Source organism: Aristolochia californica, unplaced genomic scaffold (genome assembly GCF_029961685.1).
Source record: "Aristolochia californica isolate CCGP_79_NKW_82.1479 unplaced genomic scaffold, dmAriCali1.0.hap1 SCAF_1, whole genome shotgun sequence".
NCBI lineage: Eukaryota > Viridiplantae > Streptophyta > Magnoliopsida > Piperales > Aristolochiaceae > Aristolochia > Aristolochia californica.
The window spans coordinates 5,787,260-5,810,445 of record NW_027181770.1 but is presented as its reverse complement, the minus strand read 5'-3'; the positions used below and the strand labels follow the sequence as shown (position 1 = coordinate 5,810,445).

The 23,186-nt window shown below is 37.8% G+C and overlaps 2 protein-coding genes across 2 annotated transcripts; both read left to right on the top strand.

The window, feature by feature from the left end:
- Nucleotides 1-1,441: 1,441 nt before the first annotated feature.
- Nucleotides 1,442-6,803, top strand: LOC137957314 (probable U3 small nucleolar RNA-associated protein 11). Its single transcript, XM_068805072.1, has 9 exons — nucleotides 1,442-1,742; nucleotides 3,553-3,702; nucleotides 3,805-3,895; nucleotides 4,285-4,376; nucleotides 4,529-4,622; nucleotides 4,707-4,786; nucleotides 5,353-5,436; nucleotides 6,153-6,252; nucleotides 6,348-6,803. Exons 2-9 carry the CDS (start codon nucleotides 3,647-3,649, stop codon nucleotides 6,438-6,440), a joined length of 690 nt encoding a protein of 229 aa, XP_068661173.1. The 5' UTR covers nucleotides 1,442-1,742; nucleotides 3,553-3,646; the 3' UTR covers nucleotides 6,441-6,803.
- Nucleotides 6,804-7,073: 270 nt separating this feature from the next.
- Nucleotides 7,074-23,133, top strand: LOC137943899 (E3 ubiquitin-protein ligase IPI1-like). The gene is made up of 6 exons (XM_068789331.1): nucleotides 7,074-7,641; nucleotides 13,519-13,685; nucleotides 15,509-15,567; nucleotides 21,711-21,736; nucleotides 21,851-22,259; nucleotides 22,339-23,133. Exons 1-6 carry the CDS (start codon nucleotides 7,479-7,481, stop codon nucleotides 22,880-22,882), a joined length of 1,368 nt encoding a protein of 455 aa, XP_068645432.1. The 5' UTR covers nucleotides 7,074-7,478; the 3' UTR covers nucleotides 22,883-23,133.
- Nucleotides 23,134-23,186: the final 53 nt, after the last annotated feature.

The window sequence follows — 23,186 nt, the reverse complement described above, 5'->3', positions numbered from 1 at the left end:
GATCCTATTGCCTCCTCTTTTACTACCCTAGAAGATGGCGCATTTGAAGGACAATTATTCACACTTAACACTTCTATAGCATTCTAACCCTAAACACTTACACTTACATTTGAATGGATTTATCAAAGAGTCCATCACATGGAAATATCAAGACAAAGTTTTCTCCGTAGATAAATATGAGGCATTAATGCCACCACACACATATCAGAACTATAAGGGTTATGATACAATGCTCATCCACATGAAAGGATGTTGGAATAAAAATCAGCTCAGAATACACATAAATTATTAGAGTAAGAAGAGAGTACACACAGAACATGTCAGTGATAGGAAAATAAAAATGACAACCAGGGCACTTGGATTCAACGTTTGAGAACCTTCAACGATGAGAACAAAAAGATCAAAACATAAATGGAAGATAAAAAAATATCATCACCATCTGATTGAACCACGACACCTATTCAAGGTTCCAGGTATCAGATCCAAACTACAATTTGTGGTCATGGGAAAGAAAGATTATTTCAACCACTTGGAATGTATTTACCAAGGATAAATAGTCATTAGCATATCCTTGCGATTGATGACTAGAATTTCTTCCATAATTGAAAGAGCTATAAAATTGGTTTAGCCAGAACCATGTCCTTCATTGACCTTGATGAGGAGGCTTCAACATCTTTATTTTTCCCTTTATTCACCCTTATATTAGGGTTTGACCTGCCTTGACCTCTTTCTCCTCGGGCGAAGAGAGGATTTCCCCTGCCGGGAAAATGTGACATTAGTTTATTTTTGTAAAAAATCATGGCTGAAAAAATTAGGGAGAGTTATTTTTTCCTTGATATATTCGATATCAAAATCAAAGGCGCTTAATTTAGCCTACCATCGAGCAAATATTTGTTTAGATGTCAAAATTTTTACATATTTTTTAAGAATATGTTTGTCCGCAAAACAATCTACTTTTAAATCGTCTTGAAATTTACTAATGCATTTAATAATGACAAGAATCTCTTGCTTAACTGTCGAATAGTTCAACTACGCCTATTTCCAAAGATCAAAATTAAATCATACCAATTCTTACCTCCTATCCAATATGGGATGCATCAGTTTCAACGATCTTCTTCCTTTGCGGATGGGCTAGGGTAAGATAGGGTATAATTAAAATGTTATTATAAAAGAAAGATTGTTTAAAGAAATATCAATGTAACAATCCCAAAGTGCAAATTAATTACCTAACAAAGAAAGACTTTGTTATGCATTTAGAAGGTATTTCCTTAACATAACTTCACAAAAAAACTGATGAAAGATTGAAAGGTTCTACAGCAAGAAAATGATAAATTCATAAACTATGAGAACATCTTTGCAAGATGCGATTATAATAGCCCATTATTATCCATATTTAAAGTTTTTTAAACGAAGTCCACTCTACGAATCCTCGAAGGGCAGTAGATCGTTGATCAAATTCCTCCTTTTGTCCAAGCGTCTATATCGCTGGGAAAACAGCTTCCCTTTCGCTTCCCTCCGGCCTTCACTACTCTCCGCTCCGCTCATACCTCCTCCTTGTTACCCTTTCTTCTCTTCCCTCTTCCCTCCTCTTTTCTTATCTTTTGAACCCTCTTTACTAGCTCTTGCAATTTTCTGCCACTGTTCCCTCTCCTGCTTTACCTCTTTTCTGCCGCAGGCAACCCTCTACTGGCTACCCGCACTCTCGGTTGGCTTTTTGGTAGCGGTGATTTGTTATTTTACTGGTAAGACCTGGAATTCTTTACTTATTTGAATTTACTGTATCCTGCTGCTAGTGAAGGTGTGTTTAAACACTGAGATTTTAGAATTACATTGAGATCTTTGTGTTTTATGGACTAGTAGTTTGACTCAACAAGGCTTAAAAATGGTAAATCATAGATAGGAAACAGTCTCAACAGCAAAAAATGCCTATAGTCTATGCATTACCAATTTTCGGTTGAAAGTTGAATATTTATGGGCTCATGATTGTTGAATTGTCAGGTAAGTTAGTTTCATAGTTAAGGGATAGGGAGACTCTTAGATATTTAATCAACTTTCTGGTACTGCAGTTATGCAATTTCTCCACTGGGAAAAGATTGACAGTCTCCTGTTTGAATGCTGCTGTGGGGCTATGAATGTAACCCAACTTTGCCTTTTGCTGTGTTAGTGTCTGGCTTTCTGTTGCCAAAGTCGTGTAGCACCTGAGTGCTGGAGGGTGTGATGATAAAGTGTATCTTGCCTTGGGGTGGGGGTGTTTGATAAGATGGATTTATGAATCCTGGTTTCATCATCGATGATAAGTTAATCAAGTTTCTATGGCAAGAGTTGTACTGGTGAAGCAATTTGTTTGATATGGAAGTTCGTATTTACAGTCTGTTCTCTTTTTTGGTCTCATATTTTTCTTCTGAATTTAGCTGGATCATGATATTCTTAATGTGGGTTTTCTGATATACATATTTGGATACTCTGGAACCAGCTGCAGAAATTTTACTTAGACTCATGGGACAGCTTCTCTCTCTCTCTCTCTCTCTCTCTCTCTCTCTCTCTCTCTCTCTCTCTCTCTCTATAATTTTTGTAAAGTCAGTGAATGGAAATGTTAAAACGTAATCTAAGGGTACTATAATCATTTTACATTGTTGTGTACTTCAATTATAGGATTGTCATGTTTAGAATGTTGAGATGAGTCTATGGTTCAATTTTTATATTGTTTAGAGCTTTGGTTAGGAAGTTACGTGGAGTTATAATTGTTGAGTGGGAAAAATTCCTACATTGAAAAATGAGAAAAAAAAATGGATTAGTTACGTCGAGCGATAGCCTTCTAAGGTTGCTCAATCTATTAGCAGGTTTATGCCCCATTAGAGGGTTTGTGCCCATGTCTCAGGCTTGTGATGTGTAAACTTGGACGTGAAGGGGAGTGTTGAGTGGGAAAAATCCCACATTGAAAAATGAGAAGAAAAGTTAATGGATTATAAGTTTGAGCAATAGGCCTCCTAAGTGGCTAGTCTTTTTGGGATGGAACCAAATTCAACCCAAAATTCAACATTGTTTAAGCGGGGTAATTCTGTAATTATCTCTCGAACCACTTATCTTAATAAGAAGTAAGAGGGGTCATATTAGACCCAACGAGAGCCAATTCAACGCTCTCTTTGAGTCTTTCTTCTCTCCTTCTTTCCTTCTTCTCTCTTCATTATTCTCCTATGTTTTGTTTCTTTCATGAAATTTGTATACAAGTGTTTAGTTGTGTGGGAAATGGAATGACTAGCAGTTGGGTGTTAGAGACAAATCTTCTCCACTGAGTTGTAGTGAAGCCCAATTTATGTTTTATTTATGTTTTCTATTTTGATTTTAACTATTTGGAATAATTTAGTTCTTCTCAAGTTTCTTTTCCACCCTTCTATGAAGATCCAAACAAGAGAACTCAGTGTTTCTTCTCAAGCTACTAAAAGAACAAAAGTATATTGAGCTCTGCTGTTTTGATAAGTCTAAAGAATAGTGAAATATGTCATTGATTTTTTAAGGTAATATCTCGTAACTGCTTCATGATTTTTTTTGCAGCTAACCAGCGGGGAGGCAGGGTTGTTAAGCTTCAGGAAGTACTTCTGAAGTGCTTAAAGAGTTCATTTCTGATTTTATCAATTTTTTCTCAAATATGTCATCCTTAAGGAATGCTATCAATCGGAAGGCCCACAAGGAACGTTCCCAGCCGTAAGTGATGACTTTTCCTTATGAATACTTTTTTTATAATTCTCTTTTATCTTATATTATGCAGTTACCTCATCCTCAATCTCGTGCATTTTTTTTCCTCAGGCAAGCAAGGAAGAAGTTTGGTCTTCTTGAGAAGCACAAAGACTATGTGTTAAGAGCACAGGCATATCATAAGAAAGAGGAAACCTTGCGGGTAAGCAGTAATCCATCCCTTGGCTGCTTTATAATAAGTGAAAAGAACAACCAGAATTTTCAGTTTAAGTGGAATATGCTTTGTAATATGAAAAATATTGGTAACTATACTGGTTGATATTATCCCATGAATTTCCAGGTTATGGATTGCATCGATGTTTGAGATTTTAAATAATTTTGATCATTACAATATGAAACGGTAAAAATTATACGAAGTAGGATAAGCAACAGGGATTATAGTGGGTGAAAAGTAATACAAAGTAGAATCGGGATATAAGTAGCTGTTGATGATGCCACAATAATTTTTTTTTTAATAAAAAAATTAGTTCATATTATTCTACAAGTCTTGTGGAAGTCTGAGGTGGCCCTTTTGGGGGGTTTTTATTACAGAAATTGAAAGAGAAGGTGGCATTCAGGAACCCAGATGAGTTTTACTTCAGGATGATTAAGACCAAGGTGGTTGATGGAGTTCATAGGCCTGAGTACGTGATGGACTTCTTTCTTCTTTGTAATAAAATTATCATCATTTAAAAAAAAAAAAAGATGGACTTCTTTCTTTTCCATGTACATTTTTAGCTGTTGTTGTTTTTTTTAACTATTTGAGCTCTATTAATTATGTGAGATATCCTTTTAGGAGCGAAGCAAAACAATACACTCATGAAGAACTCATGTTGATGAAGACTCAAGATATTGGATATCTTCTTCAGAAAATACAAAGTGAGAAGAAGGTAAGAGTACTGTCCGAGGGATAGACCTATTTTCTTTTTTTCTTTATTTTTTTTAGTTTGGTAAAATTTATTGGTTTGCTGCAGAAAGTTGAAAGGTTAAGGTCTACACTGCATACTCTTGACAACCAGCCAGTGAACAAGCATGTCTACTTTGCAGAAGACAGGTCTACTGCTAATCTTCAATCACTACCTATGTCATATACAGTATTTGTTTTTTCTGTCATTGATTGTTGTGGAAGATTGCTTGGAACCATGAATTTGTGCCTTTAAATTACATGTATTTTGCTTCTGGCCAGAGGTACGATTAGGTTGGAAACTTTTGCTATAGTATGGATCTAGTCAGGTTCTTCCATGTTGCTTATAGTCATCAATGTTTAACTGATGGAGTGGCTAATTGTAAGCTAAAAATATACTGGATGTGATATTTCTTACTCAATTGATGTTACTTAGTTATCTTTGTCATTTAAGGTTACTGGTAAATGTGAAAATTACTGTTGAGGTTATTCTAGGTTCTCTATTTGTTCAAATCATGCAAACCATGAAGACCTTGAAGGTCAGATCACAGATTTTGAGTAAGTCTTTAGATTGTATAATCATGATTAGTTAGTAAAACTCTTCACAGAGGCATGTAGAGGCATATGAAATGCAGGTACATTGTATATACCCAAATGATTTGACAGCAATTATACCCTTTGTTTTTTGCTCTGAGTTACACATGCTCTGTCACCAGAGAAGAGGCCAAAGAAGTACAGAGAAGGTCAACAGAGAGGAGAAAGTTACCTGCTTCTGAAGATTTGTCAGACCAGTTAAAAAGGTAATATGTCCAAAAATTTGCTCCCCATTTTCATGATCTTGGTGTAACAGTGATTTTAGATTCAGCTTTATATTGAAAGTTTATGGGTGGAATAGTGTGGACATTTGATTTAGCAGCAGGGCCCTGTTCATGTCCATGTCAGTTTATAGGGTTATTCCCTCAATTAAATAGTCATAGTATATAAAAAAATATCTATTTGTCTGCTCTATTATATCAATAGATCTACATGTTCTGTTTCCGTTACACCTTAAATGTAACATTGTTGGTGACAAATTTTTTCAGAAACCATTAAACCTTTATGACTATGTTCAAACATAGTGGTAATTTTAAAATGAGATCTGCTGGACTGGCAAATCTTGGAAACTGACCAAGCATGTGGCTGGTTGTGAATGGGACCATTTTCCTCATTTCTCCAACCAGTCCAACGAGTCCGAACTCTTTTTTTTTTTTTTCCTCTGGTTGTGTGCAATTTAAGAGTCATTGAATTGGCATTATTGAATTGACCCTAATAATGCCAATTCTAATCCTGAGAGCTAATTGTTATTTAGTCTACTATTTAGAAAAGCTGTGTAAAGAGAGCACCTATTCATAAGAAGTGGTTCTTTGACGTTGGGGTCAGTCACAACAATTCAAACCAACGCACTTGAATAAAATGTAGTGATTTTTCTAAAAACATTCTCTCATTTGTTGTTATTGGTATCTAAAATGTTGTGCAGGAAGACATCTGCTTCTTACAGAGAACTGGAAGCAAGGAAGAAGAGATTAAACGACTTGGAGAAGTTATACTCAGACATGGAGTTGCAGAAAGAGCTACAGGTTCTCTGACATTTAGATTTTTTTTTTTCTCTTTTCCTCCTGGTGATTAACTTTCCTTTAACTGAAATTTGGATACTGATAATTTATTGAAACAGAAAAAGGGACGCAAGCGCAAACTACGCGAAGATGAAATTGCAGACCCAACCAGAAATCCAGTGTATAAATGGCAGACAGAAAGGAAAAGGTGACCGGGCAAGTTTAGAGAAAGCATGTAATGAAGGAGCAAGTTTAGGAAGCTAATCCTAGATACTTCATCTTTTTAGAGGTCAGAGAACCATTGCAATCTCTGTTGTTTCAGAAGCTAAGCTTTGCAATCCCTTAACATGAGCCTGTCGTCAGTCTTTATTCAGGGTAGATTCCTAAATCCCGACAGAAGCGTGCCCTCTCTCGCCTTCCGTTGATTACCCATTTCTTCAGTTTTACTTAATAATTCGATTTTTAAAGAAAAACTGACAGCAAATCCCACCGAGGCGAGGTATCCTGGCACGCGCTACGCGCTAGCAAACAACCTCTCCGTTTCTGTAACACAGGTCAGGACCCACACTTTTTATTATTCTTAATAAAAAATTGAATAAATAAAAAAAATGGCCCGATACACCCGATACACCCGATACGCCCGACCCTACTGAAGCGGCTAAGCCTATTCTTTGTGGCAGTTAGATAAATTTGACGATTGGTCAGAGAGGGAAGACATTAATGTTGGACCTTGGGATGCTCACGTGGACTTGGGCCGTACAAAGCGTGAAAGCCAACAGATTGGAGACGGCGAGAGTTGAGAGAGGTTAACGGTAACCCCAGCAAGGGAGGCGTTAGATCTCCGTCAGATCTAAAAGCTCACCCAACTGCACCGCGAAATGCGCAGACGACCGTCGCGGTGCTCGCAAGCCGTAAGCCCAGAAAAACAACGCTCCGTTTTTTTCTTTTTTCCGCTTCGAACATCTGACCTGAGCTGGAAATTGCTCCTCATTTCATGTGCTGGCTGTCTCCCTCTCGGAGAATTCCTTTTATCTCGATCATTTCTCTCTTCTAACCTCAGCCTTCCGTTCGAAATTCATCGGCTGCTGCGCTGCGCTTCTTTTCCATGGCATTTTGCGGGACGGGTTCGTTGAGACGCGCTGAAGGTCGGGATTTACAGGGGGTTTACGGTCCGGAATAACACGGGAAGTGTCGGGGCTGTGAGATAGGGAAGTTTTTTTCTTTTTTCTTTTTGCCGGGGTTTTGATGCGATGGATTTCATGAGGTCGGGCCTTCCGAAGGAGGATCGGAAGGAGCAGTTGTGCGGCGGTGATGGGAGTTCGTCCGTTTCGTGCTCCATTTGCTTGGAGTTCGTCGTTGATCGGGGGGAGAGATCGATCGCCAAGTTGCAATGTGGTCATGAATTTCATCTCGGTTGGTGTTTTAGCGAATTTTTCTTCTTGTCTATCTTGTTTCCTGTTTACTTTTTGTGTTCCGTGATGGCATTTTTTTCTGGTGAAATGGATGAGATGAGATCCGCGACAGTTTGATGTTTGGGAACATAACCGTCTCTGAGGATGGGCGAAAAATTTCATTAGTCTTTTTCTATATTTTTCCCCAAAAATTCTTGTTAACTTACTACTTGCCGCTGCTGCCCATGAATCGTTTTTTTTTCCTGATCTGGATGGCGTCAGGTTGTGTGCTTTGTCTCTTAATTTGTTTTTGTTAGGATTTTTATGTGGGTTGAGCGAATGTATAGTTAAGTCTATGATTTCTCATACGGGCTTTTCTGATTTCGTACACTTAATTTCTTAATCTGTTTCTTTCCTGTTACTCTAGTTGACAATCAGGAAATATTTTTTCCTCGCTTCTGTGAGTCCATGGTTGAACCTCCTGCTGGTTTAATGTATTCTCCCTGAATTGGTCTATGCTTGTCCAGATGGTTGAACTTGATTATGCTTTTTGTTAAGCATCAATATCCCATATATAATCCACTGCCATCAATTAAGGTGAGTTTCGAAAAGGAATAAGTGCTGTTTTACAAAGGAATAGATCATGAGATTATAAAGGTGTCTTACTAGATTTTGGAAGTACCTAACACAAACAGATGTCTTTCACAGTTATAAATGTTCTTCCATTTCTCTGAAGCTGAGATTAATATAAGAAATTTTAAAATGAAGGAACATAATATTGATTGAAAATGGTAGCTTCAACTGGTGGTTTGAGCAAGAATTAAACTAAATGCCTAACTACTGCTTCCAGGTTATTTTTTTGTATGTTGATCATACGCACACATGACACCTCTTCCCCCAGCGAGACTGGAATCTAATACCCTATTTGTCCATTGGGCCAAAGGCTTAAATGTCCTGATTCCAGGTTATTTCTTTATAAAATGTATATTTTTTTAACTTATTAATTTCTTGGCAATAATAGGAATACTTTTTAAATATGATTTTCTAGGTGACTAGAATGCCAAGGATAAATTTATTGCAAGCAAACTAGAGTGATGAAGATAATCTTACTAGGTCGTAAGCAACTGGGTCTCTAAGTTTCTGAAACTCTTTCAGGAAAGGCCTCTAATGATTTTAATTAGTGTAAAGAAAGGATAGACTTTTAAAGCATTATATTTGTATTCTTAATTGAGGCTTTCGTATGAAGTCATTACAAATCCGAGAGGAGTTTGGTACGTATCTCTGGATTTATACAAGCATGTTGCATTAGCTATTCCAACACGATCGGAGGGAATCATTTTCAAACCAACATTATTATAGAAAGAGCTATTGTACTAATTGGCCATTCCACATGAAATCATGGAGGGAATTTGTTTTCAGTTTGGAAACAATTACAAGAAGCTGGTCCATGAGTTGTGAGACAATCTCTGGTTATGTGGCATCAGCTATTCTAATTTTGCCATTGGGTGTTTTTCCTCTGCTTACCTCATGTTTTGGCAATATGTATTTTTTTATTATTCTAAACAATGATTAAAAATGCAACTACATGTTTGTATATGTTGAGATTTTTTTTTTTTGGTTATCTATTACAAAAGGTTTATACCCAGGCCCCCAGGCCTATCGAGGCTCGATACCTCCTTCTAGAAAGACCCTCACGACACCACTTAGCTGCAACCCAAGTCTCTTTTAGATCCTTTAGTTTGAAGGTCGAAATAAACGTGTTACATTTGAAATTTTGACTTTCCTGTTTTAACTTGTTAAAGGGTGAATATTTCTAGCTTTTTTATGAGGGCAATATGTTAACAATGGTGTGCATATAAAAGCCTATGTTATCCAAAGTATTGTCTATGCTTGCTGATTTAGGTGTGATATTTTCTGTTATATGTATATATATATATATATATATATATATATATATTAGTTCTAATCAATAGGTCATCTGCTATAAAATTAGATAGAGTTTGTGGCAACTACATGTCAACCTTATTCTGCCACCCTCCCTCCAAAATTCTCTCTTTTGCTCTCTCTTAATCACACCAAAGCCATCTTATTAGGGCATCATATTAATCCTCACTAATTTACCCCATGTCGACATAGTTGACAACTTGCTGACATGATTGTTTTTATTGGCTGAATAAAAATGATTATTTTGTTACCAAATTAGGATTCCTTATAATGACAAAATTAGCATCTATGAGTCTCACATTTGTGTTGTATGCCTACGTAAAATTTGAAAATGAAAATTGCATTATTTTATTTCATTAATTAACAACTAGTAATGTCTGAAGCAATGATTGATTTTGTCCTGTACGGGGTTTGCCAGTAAAGTACCTACTTAATTGTTATTTCTAAATGAAATTATTCAAAAAATACAATCCAAGCATTTTTGTGGTCTCTACTCTGTCTCCTTTTGTTTTAAATCAATATGCATCAATGGAATGACCTATCCGACTTCACTGTTATGGACCACCCTATCTGTAATTTGTGCTTTGAGGTTTCACGCGTAGTGGTCGGTTATTTTTCTTTTTTTAATCCATGCTTGCATGGCTCTAGTTTATGGAAATGATTATTTTCCTGGCTCTACAGCTCAAATAAAAAGTTTGTTGCCCCAATCGTTTTAATGGGTCTTCAATGTGTATCAAATCATATAATCCTCGGATTAAAAAGAGTCCATTTTACACATAATAGTATGTCTCTCCATTTTGTTGCCATTTCTTTTCCATAGATGAATATTTGCTGCATTTTTAAATTGACATGGTATGATGATGGAAAGTTTCCAGAATTCTTAGCGTGCTTTGATTACCTTGTTATGTCTTGCAAGTTTCTCTCAAGAGTGAAGGCCATACTAAATGACGTTTAAGCCAGGGGGTTGATGTTAAACAAAAGGAAAATTTTTTATAGCCTGTGAGTTCACTTTTGTTATTTATTGATGTTACTTGCTTACCTTACCAAGAGGTGTAGTAGACTGTATCACGAGTCAGTCATAAAAATCTACCTCAAACACTTCTTCTTTTCTCTCTCTCTCTCTCTCTCTTTCCTGAGAACACATTTCATTAAAAATATGAAAGTAGAGCTACGAAGAAGAAGAAGACGGGGGGTGGGTTGGCAAGGGAGTCAGCATGACTTCTAGTAAAACACGTTTAATGAAATAATCGTCATTAAAAAAACATGTTACTAAAAAAAGTTGGAGGTTAGAATTACAGTCCTATATTTATTGTGTTAAGAACCTTCATTACTTTTTACTAAATTTGACTTATTTTTGGAAATATCTCAAGTGATTCCATCTGCTCAACTGTGACAAAGTCATTGTAAGCATGAGTTTTTACTTGTGATGATTTTTTGGGACTAAGGAATCCCCGTATTAGGGTCTTATATATATATATATATATATATATATATATATATATATATATATTTGTAAAGCTGAGTCATATTCCATTAACATGACAATTGAGTTCATATTTCCGCTCTTTAAGAAAACCTGTGAAGTTTGTGTAGTTTTAGTTGACTACACTGTGATTCTTTTCATTTGTTAATATAGGAGAAGTAAAAATGAACTTGCATCTCTATAGGCAAGTATCAGGTCCTAGCATGTGTAACTTAAAAAAGAAGAAAACTCTATGCCTGAAAAGAAAGAAAATGAAGCCAATATCCCTCTCTCAACAAATTGATTTTATTTTACTCTTTTTGATCCAATTTGCGAATTTTTATATTCATCCTTCATGAATGTGATGTTCAAAAACTATAGCCATGCGAAGCAATTGAATTGTGATCACATTGATGTGTGTAAATTTATTCTGCCAAATCTAGAAAGGAAGAAAGAAACTCTGAAGCTGTCTAGAATCTATTTATTAATTTGTTTCAGTTATAGATATGGTTAATCATTATATGAAGCCCTCTAGGATTAATTCCTTGCCATTTGTTTTAAATTATCAGTATTTCATAACTTAATCTGTCGAATCTGTTTAAGATTTAGTTATTTGCTTCAATATGATAAGCAGGCAAAAAGAGTTGTTGCTGTTGATTTGTTATTATTTAAGATGAGGACTTGATAATGAGGTCTAAATGAAGATTTATGACATTGGTGTAAAATAATGCTTTCTGAATCATGTGATGTTGCTAGATTCCTCATGTTTTATTCTCCTTCTTGTTACTTCATTTTGTTTATTTCATGTCCCTTGTCTTTATGCCATGCTTCTTCTTTATGTTCCGTAAGTAGCTTTGCTTCTAGAATTTTTGGATCTGGACTCAGTCATTGGAATTGGATTTATTGAAATTCTGTTGAGTCTTTTTAGCTCCTGATGTATTTAATTTTTGTGATATCTAAGGGTGTCGGTAAAATGTTCAACAACATTGGAAATAAATTCTTAAACCTGGAAGCAGTGGTTGGTTTGTTGAACCGCCTCCACATCTCAGATTACCTTTCCATCCAAACACTGTTCTGTTCCCTACACATCTCAGATTAACTTTTCATCCTAACACTGTTCTGTTCCTTTGAAACTAAAGCCTTTGCTGCCCACACCAACGTCAGAGGGCTGACTCCATTCTAAATGTCTTTCTTGTATGTTGTTTAATTTTTTTCTTCGAGTCTGCAGAAGCATTGAGAATTACAAAACTTGCTTGAGAAGATAGGAGGATTTTACTTCTAGGAAAAACGAAGATAGGAGGACTTTATAACATTTTGAAATTGCTTTACACTATATGGCATACCTCCATGCCAAGTGACTTTGTGGAGGCCTTTCCTCCTATGACAAGTAAGGAGTTTTCTCTCTGAACTCCAGCACATTTAGTACCATCTTCCCCATTTAACCTGTCTTTTTAGAATATTTTTTTTTCTAGGATTTTGAGCCTAAGAGAAATTCATGGTTCAGATTTTTTTTTTTTTTTAATCTTTCGTCTATAGGATGATAATGCAGACTCTTTGTTTCCTTAACTACTCTTCAAAGTTTGTAGAGATATTCCAGTTGTGGCAATGAGAACTAACTGAATTTTCACTCAAGACAGCTATTACACCATCCTTACCTTGTGTGGGGAATGCTGGATGGTCAAAAGTATCATCTGAACTGCTTAAGTCATCAATCTAGCTTTCTCAAAAGTAAAAAAAAAAAAAAAGAGCATTAATCAAAGTTAACTTTCAATTTGCTTGGTGAATTGTGCTTTTGGCTCAAGCCATGTGAGGAGTTTCTAGTGTGAGGCCTTGGATTCAAGTCTAAAGGGTGTAGTGTGCATGGGTAACCAACATTAAAAAATGTTTTAATTTGCCAAGATTATATTGAAGTAAAGATTATTCTGAATCATGGGGTTTAGTCTAAGTAAGAAATGTTTCAAGTTATTCACTGGTACTCTTCCTTCCAGCCAGGGATTAGCTAGAGAACCAATCATTTGTGGATTGCGTGATATGCAATGCATGGCATATTCTTTTCTTTTTTTCTCTCTATTTAGTGAACATGTTTTTTTGAATTACTTATTGATATGCACCTGCTCGGGAGTTTTATCTCTAGTCTTCTACTTAATGAATTTTTTGTCATTTTCAAGAAAAATATTGCCTTTTGGCATTTACAGGGAGTATTGTTTTTCTGTTGTCTGTGGTCAAGTGTTGTCTAGATTTGTCTGAGAAACCTTTTAGTCTGAAATATTACAGCCTCAACTTCTTTTAATTCCCTATTGTTTTTCTGCAAAGTTGAACCTCAAATGAAAGCTGAAGGGAGAATGCTATTGCAAAATCTGTTTTTTCTGTTGAAGGCTTGTTTCTTATTTTTCTCTAGTTGTTTTAACTGTTAAGGTTCTTGCTTCTGTATATATGGTTGACTGTCTTAATCCTAATTGTCTGTCTTTTATTTTCTCCTTGGTTTCTTTTCAGATTGCATTGGTTCTGCATTTAATGCAAAGGGAGCAATGCAATGCCCAAATTGTCGAAAAATTGAGAAAGGCCAGTGGCTTTATGCAAATGGATATCGCTCTTTTACTGACTTTAATGTGGAAGACTTGGTGAACGAAGACCTTTATGATTTGGGTTACTCTGATCTGGTAAATTGCTGCTTCAAAGAGGTCTCTCAGCATATGAAATATGATTTCAGTTTCTGGGAGACCTTCAAGTTCCAATGTTACATTATTCTCTATTCTTTTCTCAGTCTGGTCACTAATGATTTTCTTTATATTTGTTTTTCCTCGTTGTTAATAGATTTAGATGCTTTCTTGTTTATTCTGCAACTTTAGTAGCCCAATTTGTCCTCATAGGAAAAGAGCATGGTGTTAGAAAAAGTTTATTATCTACAGAATACATGATCTTGCGGGGAGGCAAACACATTTGATGCTTTTGACTGTTTAATAGTTTGTATGATTCTAGTGTTACCTCATAAAATCTTGAATTTTGTTAATCCTCTTAAGCATGTGCTTTTCTCTCACACTCTCAGAGGCATTGGTATCATTATATGTATGAGTAATTGCTTCTTTAATTCTTGGCAATAAGAGGAAAGCTAGATATGTGTAGACATGGATTTTATGCTTTTTTAATTAATGTAATTTGTATGAATGAATTTTTCAGATTGGAACAGATAACACTACTTTGGATGTTTGAATTGAGTAAAGTATTGACATTTCTGGGAACATGCATTCTGGACTCAAAAGTATCAGAGTTTTATTTGATTTTAATTTTTCAATAGGGAGGTGGGTTTTCTTCTTCTATTAGTTGATTTTCACCAATATTTTTATGAATAGTGGAGATGATTCTTCCAGCAGATTGTGGGGAGTGAAACTAAGAAAATATTTATGTAACATTGAGACAAATAGCAGAATGTATTAAATGTATGACAAGAGATGGACTTTTGGAGGTAAAGGCAATTAAATGAAGCATCATTCTAGTTCAGTGCTAAGCTTCAAGCCATCAATAAATTAATGATGTTGTTTTAATATATGAAAGGTTCCTACAAACGAGGAAAATGGGTTATATTGTTGGATGCCATCCCAATTGAACTGTGAAAATTCTTAGAAGAAGTTGGTCTGGTGCACCAGCTTTTTGCAAAGATTTGGGAGACGAGGAAAAATGCTGATGAATGGATGAAAAGTGTGCTGGTCTGCAAGCCTTGGTCGAGGTCCTGAGGATTCTGTGAATTTCCAATTATGATTTACACCAAGGTTTATCATCGGGCCCTTACATTTGACACTTAAAATGGATGAAACTACAGCTCATAGTCAAGAACTCTTGGTATATATATTACAGATGAAATATATTGATTGATTGATGAGATTGAAGATGGGCTAGATAGGAATCTAGAAGATATAAGTGGACCTTAGTATATAGGGAATTACTTGAAGTTGGGTTGCTGCCTCTCAAAAGCCAAAGTTGAAGAGGCCTCTTCTCAACGAACAAGCATGAGATCTTTGAAGTCCACTTCCACAGTAACTTTCATTGTTAGCAAGTATCCTGAGGAACATGGGTACAACCATAAAGGGTAACCACCACCAACCCACCCCCTCCTCCCGGTCACTGAGCAGAAATAGAGGAGGTTGGCTATACTATGAAACCATGTTATAGTTGGGATGGTTCCTATCTAAAACACAGGATCTTTTTAAGCTAAAAGTAGTGTGGAATAATTCTCTCACGACAACTCTCATTCTTAGATAACAACTCCGACATGTGGAATGCAAGTACATCTAGACTTTTTACCACTAAGTTAGGCAATCTAAGACTGAACATAAGTTGTCATTTAGTGTACAATTCAAAGAGGATCTCCATTTTTTTTTGTTTCTTAGATCTCTATTTGTTTTCATATACTGAAGTTTTCATTCATTTCAAGTGGGTTCATTTTTCTTTCTATTGTTAATATTTTGTTTGTTAACTTTAATGGCAGCCATTTGGGTTTCAGTGGTGTCCTTTCCGGGGAGTTATGCAGCTGTCATCATTGTTTGAGTAAGTGAAACGGCTGTTTTCTGTACCTAATCTCTTGTGATCCCATGATTTTGGACATTGTTGCCTATCAAAACAAATATGAAGGACAATTCCAAATAAAAATTTAAAAAGAGTTTCTCTGTTCTGTTTTTGGCATCTGAAAACTTGAGTTTGCAATGGGTTTTCGGGAAAAAGTAATGTTGAGATCTGATCATATCATTGACTCATCTATCATTTTGTGCAGGGGGTGCTCTGTTTAGTGAAGTTAGTATGTTCTTCAGTAGTATCATGAAAACTCATATTATGGCCTAAACTTGATATTATAAAAATTTTACTTCTCTGGGCTAACAACATGGACTCTCAGTGGAGCTGACTGGAGTCGCACATTCTCTTTCTGAAGCTGTGAACCCGTTACTATTCGGAATTAGGTTAGCTGGGAAAGTACAAACTAGCTGTACTGTGCAGAGTTGGATAATGTTACTTCTACAAAAAGTTATGCAAGATTGAAATGCCTGATGAACCAAAAATAAGAAAGCAGCAGATAATATCTCACATCATTTCACCTCACATATTTCATAAAATATAAATGTTAGTTGTTATTTTATTTTTTGAAAATTTTTAAGGCACATATTATTTATTGAATACAATGTTCTTGATTTCTTTTACAATTAAAGTTGTTCATTGAAGAACTACAATGTTGCGGAACTACCGAGGTAAAGTTGTTTTCTAGTCTTGAATGGTACATCTTGCGGATGCTTTAATGGCTCGAGGGGATTGAGATAGGGAGATCCTCTCTCCCCTCTCCTCTTCAACATTGTCGCGGAATTCCTCTCTGCTATACTATTTTTGGCCAGAGAATGTGGATGGTTACATCCAACCAGCAGTTCCTTGGCTTTCAATATCCCTGTCCTTCAATATGCGGATGCCACCTTGATCTTCGGAGAAGGAGCAATGGCCAACATCAGAAAAGTAAAGGCGGCTTTGGGGCTTTTCGAAATCTGCTCTCAGGTCAGAAAGTAAATTGGGGTAAAACCTCTTTGATTGGGTTCAATATCAACCCAAACTCCCTCTCAAAAATGGCAGAAGTACTTGGTTGCTCGATATCTTCCACCTCTTGTACTTACCTCCGTCTTCTTCTGTTCACGGGCCATATTTGCAAAGACCTCTGGACTCCAGTTATTGAAAAGATGGAATTGCGGCTTGCATCGTCGGTTACTAAGCAAGGCCGGAAGGTTGAATATTTTAAAATCATGCATTGCTGGCAATCCAAACCATTATTTATCCTTCTTGCCTTGCCCAACTTCTGTTGGTTAGCAATTGGATAAGATGAAGAAGGGTTTTCTCTAGAGAGGAAGCACCCTTGATTTCAAGTACCATTTGGTCAGTTGGGAGGAAGTCTGCCTCCCACAGAGCCTTGGAGGTCTCGGAATCCGGCTTACCAAAGACATGAACCGTGCCTTGCTCTTTAAATGGATTTGGAGACTCAACTCAATTGGGTTATCAAGCCGCTCGTCCTCAAAAAGAGGCTTAGTCTAATCAAGATCCGTGCAGGGCAGAAAAAGGAAGTGAGGCCTTAAGCAACAATATTAAAAAGCAAAAGGTGAGATGGGATCTCCTTGCTGCAGTCCTCTAGTCCCATTAAAATGTCTGCACATGCTCCCATTGATAATAACCGAGTGCAATGCAGATGAGACAACTCTGAATCCAACACCTCCATTTACTTCCAAATCTCACATGGAATCCAGGTAACGCCAAACACCTTGTCCAATGCTTGTTCAAAGTTAAGTTTAAGCATGATCCGAGGCCTGAAGCTGTGCTTGAAGCAATCAATCATTTTGTGGACTTCCGTTACAGCATCTAGAATAACCCTTCCTTTGACAAACGAACTTTGTTCTTTGGTAATGAAACTGGGCATGACCTGCTCAAGTCTGTTGGCTAAGATTCTGGAAATGATTTTGCAGGCGCCTGATATTAAATTAATTGGCTTGAAGTTAGAGACTTTTTCAACAAATTCCTTCAGGATTAGGACAATAAAGGAGGCTCCCAGATTTCTTTTATGTAATTCTGTTGGCATGAAAAACTCTCATCATTTCTTTGACATCATTGGCGATAAAGCACCAAGCAGCTTTGAAGAACTCCCCATTAAAACTGTCAGGGCCTGGAGCTTTAGCAATTGGCCTCTCTGCGACAACAATCTCCAGTTATTTCATGGTGAAAAGAGCTTCTGGCCCAATTCGTTGAGCCTTGGTTAAGTATGTCAAAGGCAATTGAGAAATTATGGATCTGTTGCTGCACTCCTCAATTTATTAGGCCTGGATAGAAACTGAGAATCTCGTTAGTGATAGCATCTATCAGAATTCAGTTCCCCACTTATTTGGAGGGAATTGATTCTGTTAGACCTGCATCATGCAGATGCAATTGAGTGAAAAAGGGTATTTGCATCTCCTTCTTTCAGCCAACGGTATTTAGCATGTTGTTTCCATTTAATCCTATTCCAATTGATTAAAATTTGCAATTTGGTGGAAGCTGCAATTCAATCATTGAATTTGGATGAGGAGAGAGTTTTACCTTCTCCAGGAAGATCAAGGGAGTTGACTAAGGGGCGGGGCAATCATTTGGGCAGAAAGAGAGGCTTGAGTGGTCTTGGACCAGGTTTTCTGATTTTTCTTCAAAAATTTCAATTTTTTAGCCATTTTATCCCCCATTGGGGCATCAACAAGTACTTCATTCCACTAGGTTCCATTAGACTGCAACAATCTTTATCTTCTAACCATGTATTTTTGAAGCAAAATGGTTTCCTTCTCCAAGTGTTGGTCTTAGTGTCTAGTGGGATGGGCCAATCATCAGAAAGAATCTTTGCCATACCCGAGCCATCATGATAATTTTGCAGTCAATTTTCAGTCACCAAGAATCGATCAAGCCTTGTCATGATATGAGATTGGCTCATGTTGTTCCAGGTCTAGGTCTTGTCGGTTGTAGCGACTCATCCAATTCGCATGCACTGATGAAATCACAAAGTGCTCCCATCCAATAGGTTGTATTTCTCTCTGATTTATTGAGCATTCACACACTTTCCTTAAAAAAAAAAAATGCAATTAGTGGGAGGAGATTTTTCATTGCAAAATCAAATTGTATTGAAATCTCCAGCATAACCATGGGATGCGTGAGTTCTTCCCAAAAATCAGCTCGGGATGATAATTGCAAGGACTGTACACACTACTCAGACACCAATAGAGCAGGCCTCTCTGTCTTTGAATTTGATGCAGATTGAATATTCACCAATTCTGTGATCCTGCATTTCCAAGATAGCCTTTTACCAATCTACCAAATTCCACCTGTGGCCCCACAAGTGTCACTGGACAGCCAGCCTGGTCGGGGAATACTGCAAAGGTCACGAGCAAGAAAATCAGAAAGGCCTTGAACTTTTGTCTCTTGAAAACTAATCAGCTTCCATCAGGGCTCTAATTGATGCTCTCTTCCTAGAGCATCCCACTCCTCTTAATGTTCCATAAGATTATAATCATTTTTTACCTTTTTTCTTGACACTGACTTCTCGATTCTTCACATCCTTGCTCATATCTTCATGGAAGCACTTGGCGAAATCCAACATCCTCTGCCAGGTCTCCTCATCATATTGATCTTTTTAACTTTGAATACATTCTAGTGATGAACACAAATTCTTCTGTCTTGTTAGTTTTACTTGGATCACTTTTCTTGGCTTTGCCTTTCATTTCTCATCCTGTCTTGGTTCTTCAGGTTGGAAAGAGTCAAAAGTATCTCCTAATTTGCCTATGGTCTCGTTAATGATGCTAATTGATGAGAGTTGTAAAAAATGAGAGGGTCCTGATGCATCGTCAATTGGGGAGGTGAGGTTGTTGGTCAAGGAGCTGGCACTCCGAGAAGGAGATGTGTTCATGATTTGGCCAAGGTTAGTGAGAGGGGAAGTAGTTGTCTTTGTCAAGAAGGTACAATTGTTTTTTTTTTTTTTTAGCGCATGTCTGATTGAATGCAGAGAAAGCAGTAGAGGGTGTGTTTTGTTGTGGAGTCGTATTTGCATGAGCGGCCATGGCACTTTCCCCCATTACCATTATGTGACTGATCAACTTGGCTAATGGTTTTATGGATTGGGGTATGTTTCGAAGCATGGTCTGGCTGGATGTGAATTAATGAAGTGGTAGGGTTAGGTGGGTCATGGTGGTCTGACAGTTTGGCTAGTTGGTGTGCCATGGTGGTCTGACGGTTTGCCTAGTTGGTGTGCCATGGTGGTCTGGAAGTTTGGCCAGTTGTTGTGCCATGGTGGTATGGGTGTTAGGTGCAGTGTGCTGGTTATTAGTCTTGGGGATATCAATGGAGTTAAGGCTTGCTAGTGAATGATCGCTCTGTATATGGATAGGAGGGGAATGATGGACGATGATGTTGGGTGATAATGAATTCCCCTGAACATTGGCATCCCTTGCAGGCAATAAATTTTCCTCAGGTGAAAATGGTGGTGTAATGCCCGGGATATCAAAATTTGAAATTTGATTTTTATTTGGTTGGATGTAATGAGCTAAGGATGGCAAAGTTAAGTCACCTCCAACCAAGGCGAGTTTGGGTGAGTTCCCTCCAAGTCGCATCTGGATCTACCACCTTTATCTTCTTCGATGCAGGTCATTAGGAGTTGGGATGCAGATATTCTCCGGCTGGAGATGGACAGAAAAGACATCCGGACCCAGGATAATATTTGCCCACTTTTCCTTCTAGTTACTGTCACAAGGAATGAACCTGACACAAGCAAAATCAAATCTTCATTGCTGCCTTGTGTCGTCATTTACCATTGAAAATTTGCCAAGCTCCTCAACTAAAACCTAGAAACAACATCCGACCAGATTTCAATTGGGAGGCCTGGAATCTTCATCCAGCATTCATAAGGCCCAATTGGAGTTGTACCTTGCCAATGAGCAACTGAAATGCTAGGAATTGTGGAGTTTGAGTTCCAAGATGGTGGGAATAATTCACAATCTTCCTGGTTCCCATGCGTATTAGCCAACTGTTTCCCAGAAATGCAACAATGGGGGAGTATGACAGTTTATCCAGTCACCAAATTCTGAAGCATGACCAAGCTCCAATTAATGGTAGCCTCAATGCTATTCTTCAGCTGATGTTGTCCAGCCTGAAGGAGCTCAGCCGAAAAAATGCAGCCTACACTCTGCTGAGTCAGCATTTTTTCAGGATGCCGCAGAGGTTGCAAATTCAAGAGAGTTCCCTCCCAGGTACTCTTTGATGGAAGTTTTGGAGGTGGGTTTATTTCTGACTGAGAAACTAATGTAAAGAAGGGTGTCAACGCCTCCAGAGAGACTGACCAGCCAAAATCGGCTGTAGTGGATTTGTGTAAATGTATCTGATGAGTGCTTTTGTGTCCGTCAGGAGGACGATTTTCATTCTGTCCTCTTGTAGTGGACATTGACATGATGAATTGGGAATTGCCTGCTCAGATCTCCTTGATGCAAACTTTTCCTTCTGAGCATTGAAAGAATGCCTGAAATTGCGTAAGAAGTATTCCACCAATGCAAACTTTTCCTTCTTGGGCTCTCGCATCTCCTCACTCTACCGCTCTCCTGCTCTCATTTTTATTCCTAGCGCGTGTGGATTATGGAAAAGCTAATAACTCTGTGACTCTGAAATAACTAAATACAATCGGATCATACCATTAATTTTGTTTGTTTGTGATGCGTATGATGTAATGAAGATGTATAGACGCATAATTGGTCAAAATATATTTAGCATTGATTTTTTCCATTATTATTGATTTTTTTCTGGGCTGTATCTATCTTCGTATTTCAGTATGTGTCATGTTAATGTGCATGACTGTTTTCTCACCAAATAAGAATAAAAGAAACAAATGAGGACTCAAATACCTATGAATTTTCTGGATCGAGCATATCAACCAATGCTCCAATCTGCTTTGCATTTGACATTACTTGAATCTTTATTTTATCAGTGATCATATTTATTCTTTAGTGACCAACTTTAGATTGGTTCAATGATGTAATGAAGATTGTTTTGAATCCTTTCTGTTTCTTTCAACTATTCAACTGCACTAGCCTTGGTGCTGGTGTTAATTTATCTTGCTTATAGTTTTCTTTATGGAGATCACTGAAATTTATAAATTTGCCAAATTCCAGGGAAGGAGAGCCACAGCCAAATCCTTGTAAGCACCAAGTCCTGTTTCCGGTCTATACTCTGATCTGCCTCTCTTTTTCTGGAATTTTCTGGTGATTTACCTTTTGCGTTTTTCTTTTCTTTTTGGTATGTTTCAATGAAGATCATGATATGCTTGGAAATGCTGCATTTGGCGACCCTTCCAATGCTTCCAGTAGTAGTACCCATGTGTGCCCTTACCTTGCTCTTCATGGGTTTCCTCATCCCATTCACCCTACACCTACCAATGCTGCTACAGATGCAGTCCCGGATGCTTCAGCTTCTTTTCATCGGCATCCCACTGCATTAGGAGGCCCTTCGGCAGACATGAATTCTCATGGGTTTTCCTCAACAGAGCCTCGATCCCACAGTTGGCAGCATGTGCCTCATCCTTTTAATGCCTCTGCCTCTGTTGGGGCTCTTAGCAATACAGAACAGCCCCTCTCCCAAATGCCTTCAAGGCTATCCAGAAATGAATCTGGAGGCCAGCAGAGAATAGGATCTTTTGTTCACCCGCTTCATTTTATTAATGGGTAAGCATTTCTTACAACAATACTTGGCTCTCTTATCTTTAAATTGGATGCAATGGCCTAAATCTTGCAATTTCATCAGGTCTGTTGCAAGAGCTGGAAGCAGTTTGGTTGCATCAGTTGTGCCACCTGTTGTAGGGGATGGGAGGGGGCACACACGTGGACCTGGTGGGCACCACCATATGTATCAGCAGTCAGCATCATCTTCTTCCTCTCTGAGAAGTCCTCCATTTGCTCCAGTAAGAAGATCAAGGCCACGGGGATTGGCTCTGATATCAGCAGCAGGAGGCAATGCATCTGGGGAGGCTAGTGGGTTTTATGGGTTCTCTGTCACTGGATCAGTGAGTTTGACCCATCAAGATGGAGAAAGCAGTGGAAGACGTTTCGATCGGGTTTATGGGTGGGTTAGAGAAGGGTTTGCACCTCTACCCTGGGTTCCTGTTGAAGGGGAATCTCAGTGGTGGAATCCTTTCCATTCCAACCAGAATCCCCATCAAGCAGGCAGTGCTGAGTCCATGAGCAGGAGCTATTTCCCCCAGCGAGTTCTTCCTGACAGAGTTGGTCAAGGCCGGCCAGATCCCACATATCAACGGGTTCCAATCCCACGGATGTCCCCTTTCATGTGAAATGTTGTGGTTCTGGGAGATGGGACTCTCAATTTGTGGATGAAATGCCAAAAACCATCCTGCTCCTCTTGTAAATTCCTATGATGCTGAAAAACTGCTTGCATGAACATGTGAACTATCCGTTTGCAGTTAACTTTGTATGAGATTTGGCTTTCTGGACTGGTGTTGGGATGCTGACATTTATTTAAAGCCCCAGTGAGAGAGCCCGGATAGTGCTACTGGGCGGTCTATTTAAATTCGTTTTCCTGCTCTTTTTTCTGCCAGTACTGTTTCGGTTTTCTGCTGTTTCCTGCCTATTACCAAA

Bases quoted from the DNA above. Each gene is read 5' to 3' on its own strand.
- LOC137957314 (XM_068805072.1), top strand. From the start codon at position 3,647: ATGTCATCCTTAAGGAATGCTATCAATCGGAAGGCCCACAAGGAACGT. The intron at 3,703-3,804 runs GTAAGTGATGAC...TTTTTTCCTCAG, and splicing joins CACAAGGAACGTTCCCAGCC to GCAAGCAAGGAAGAAGTTTG. The intron at 4,787-5,352 runs GTCTACTGCTAA...CTCTGTCACCAG, and splicing joins GTCTACTTTGCAGAAGACAG to AGAAGAGGCCAAAGAAGTAC.
- LOC137943899 (XM_068789331.1), top strand. From the start codon at position 7,479: ATGGATTTCATGAGGTCGGGCCTTCCGAAGGAGGATCGGAAGGAGCAG. The intron at 13,686-15,508 runs GTAAATTGCTGC...CTTTAATGGCAG, and splicing joins ATTTGGGTTACTCTGATCTG to CCATTTGGGTTTCAGTGGTG. The intron at 22,260-22,338 runs GTAAGCATTTCT...CAATTTCATCAG, and splicing joins CCGCTTCATTTTATTAATGG to GTCTGTTGCAAGAGCTGGAA.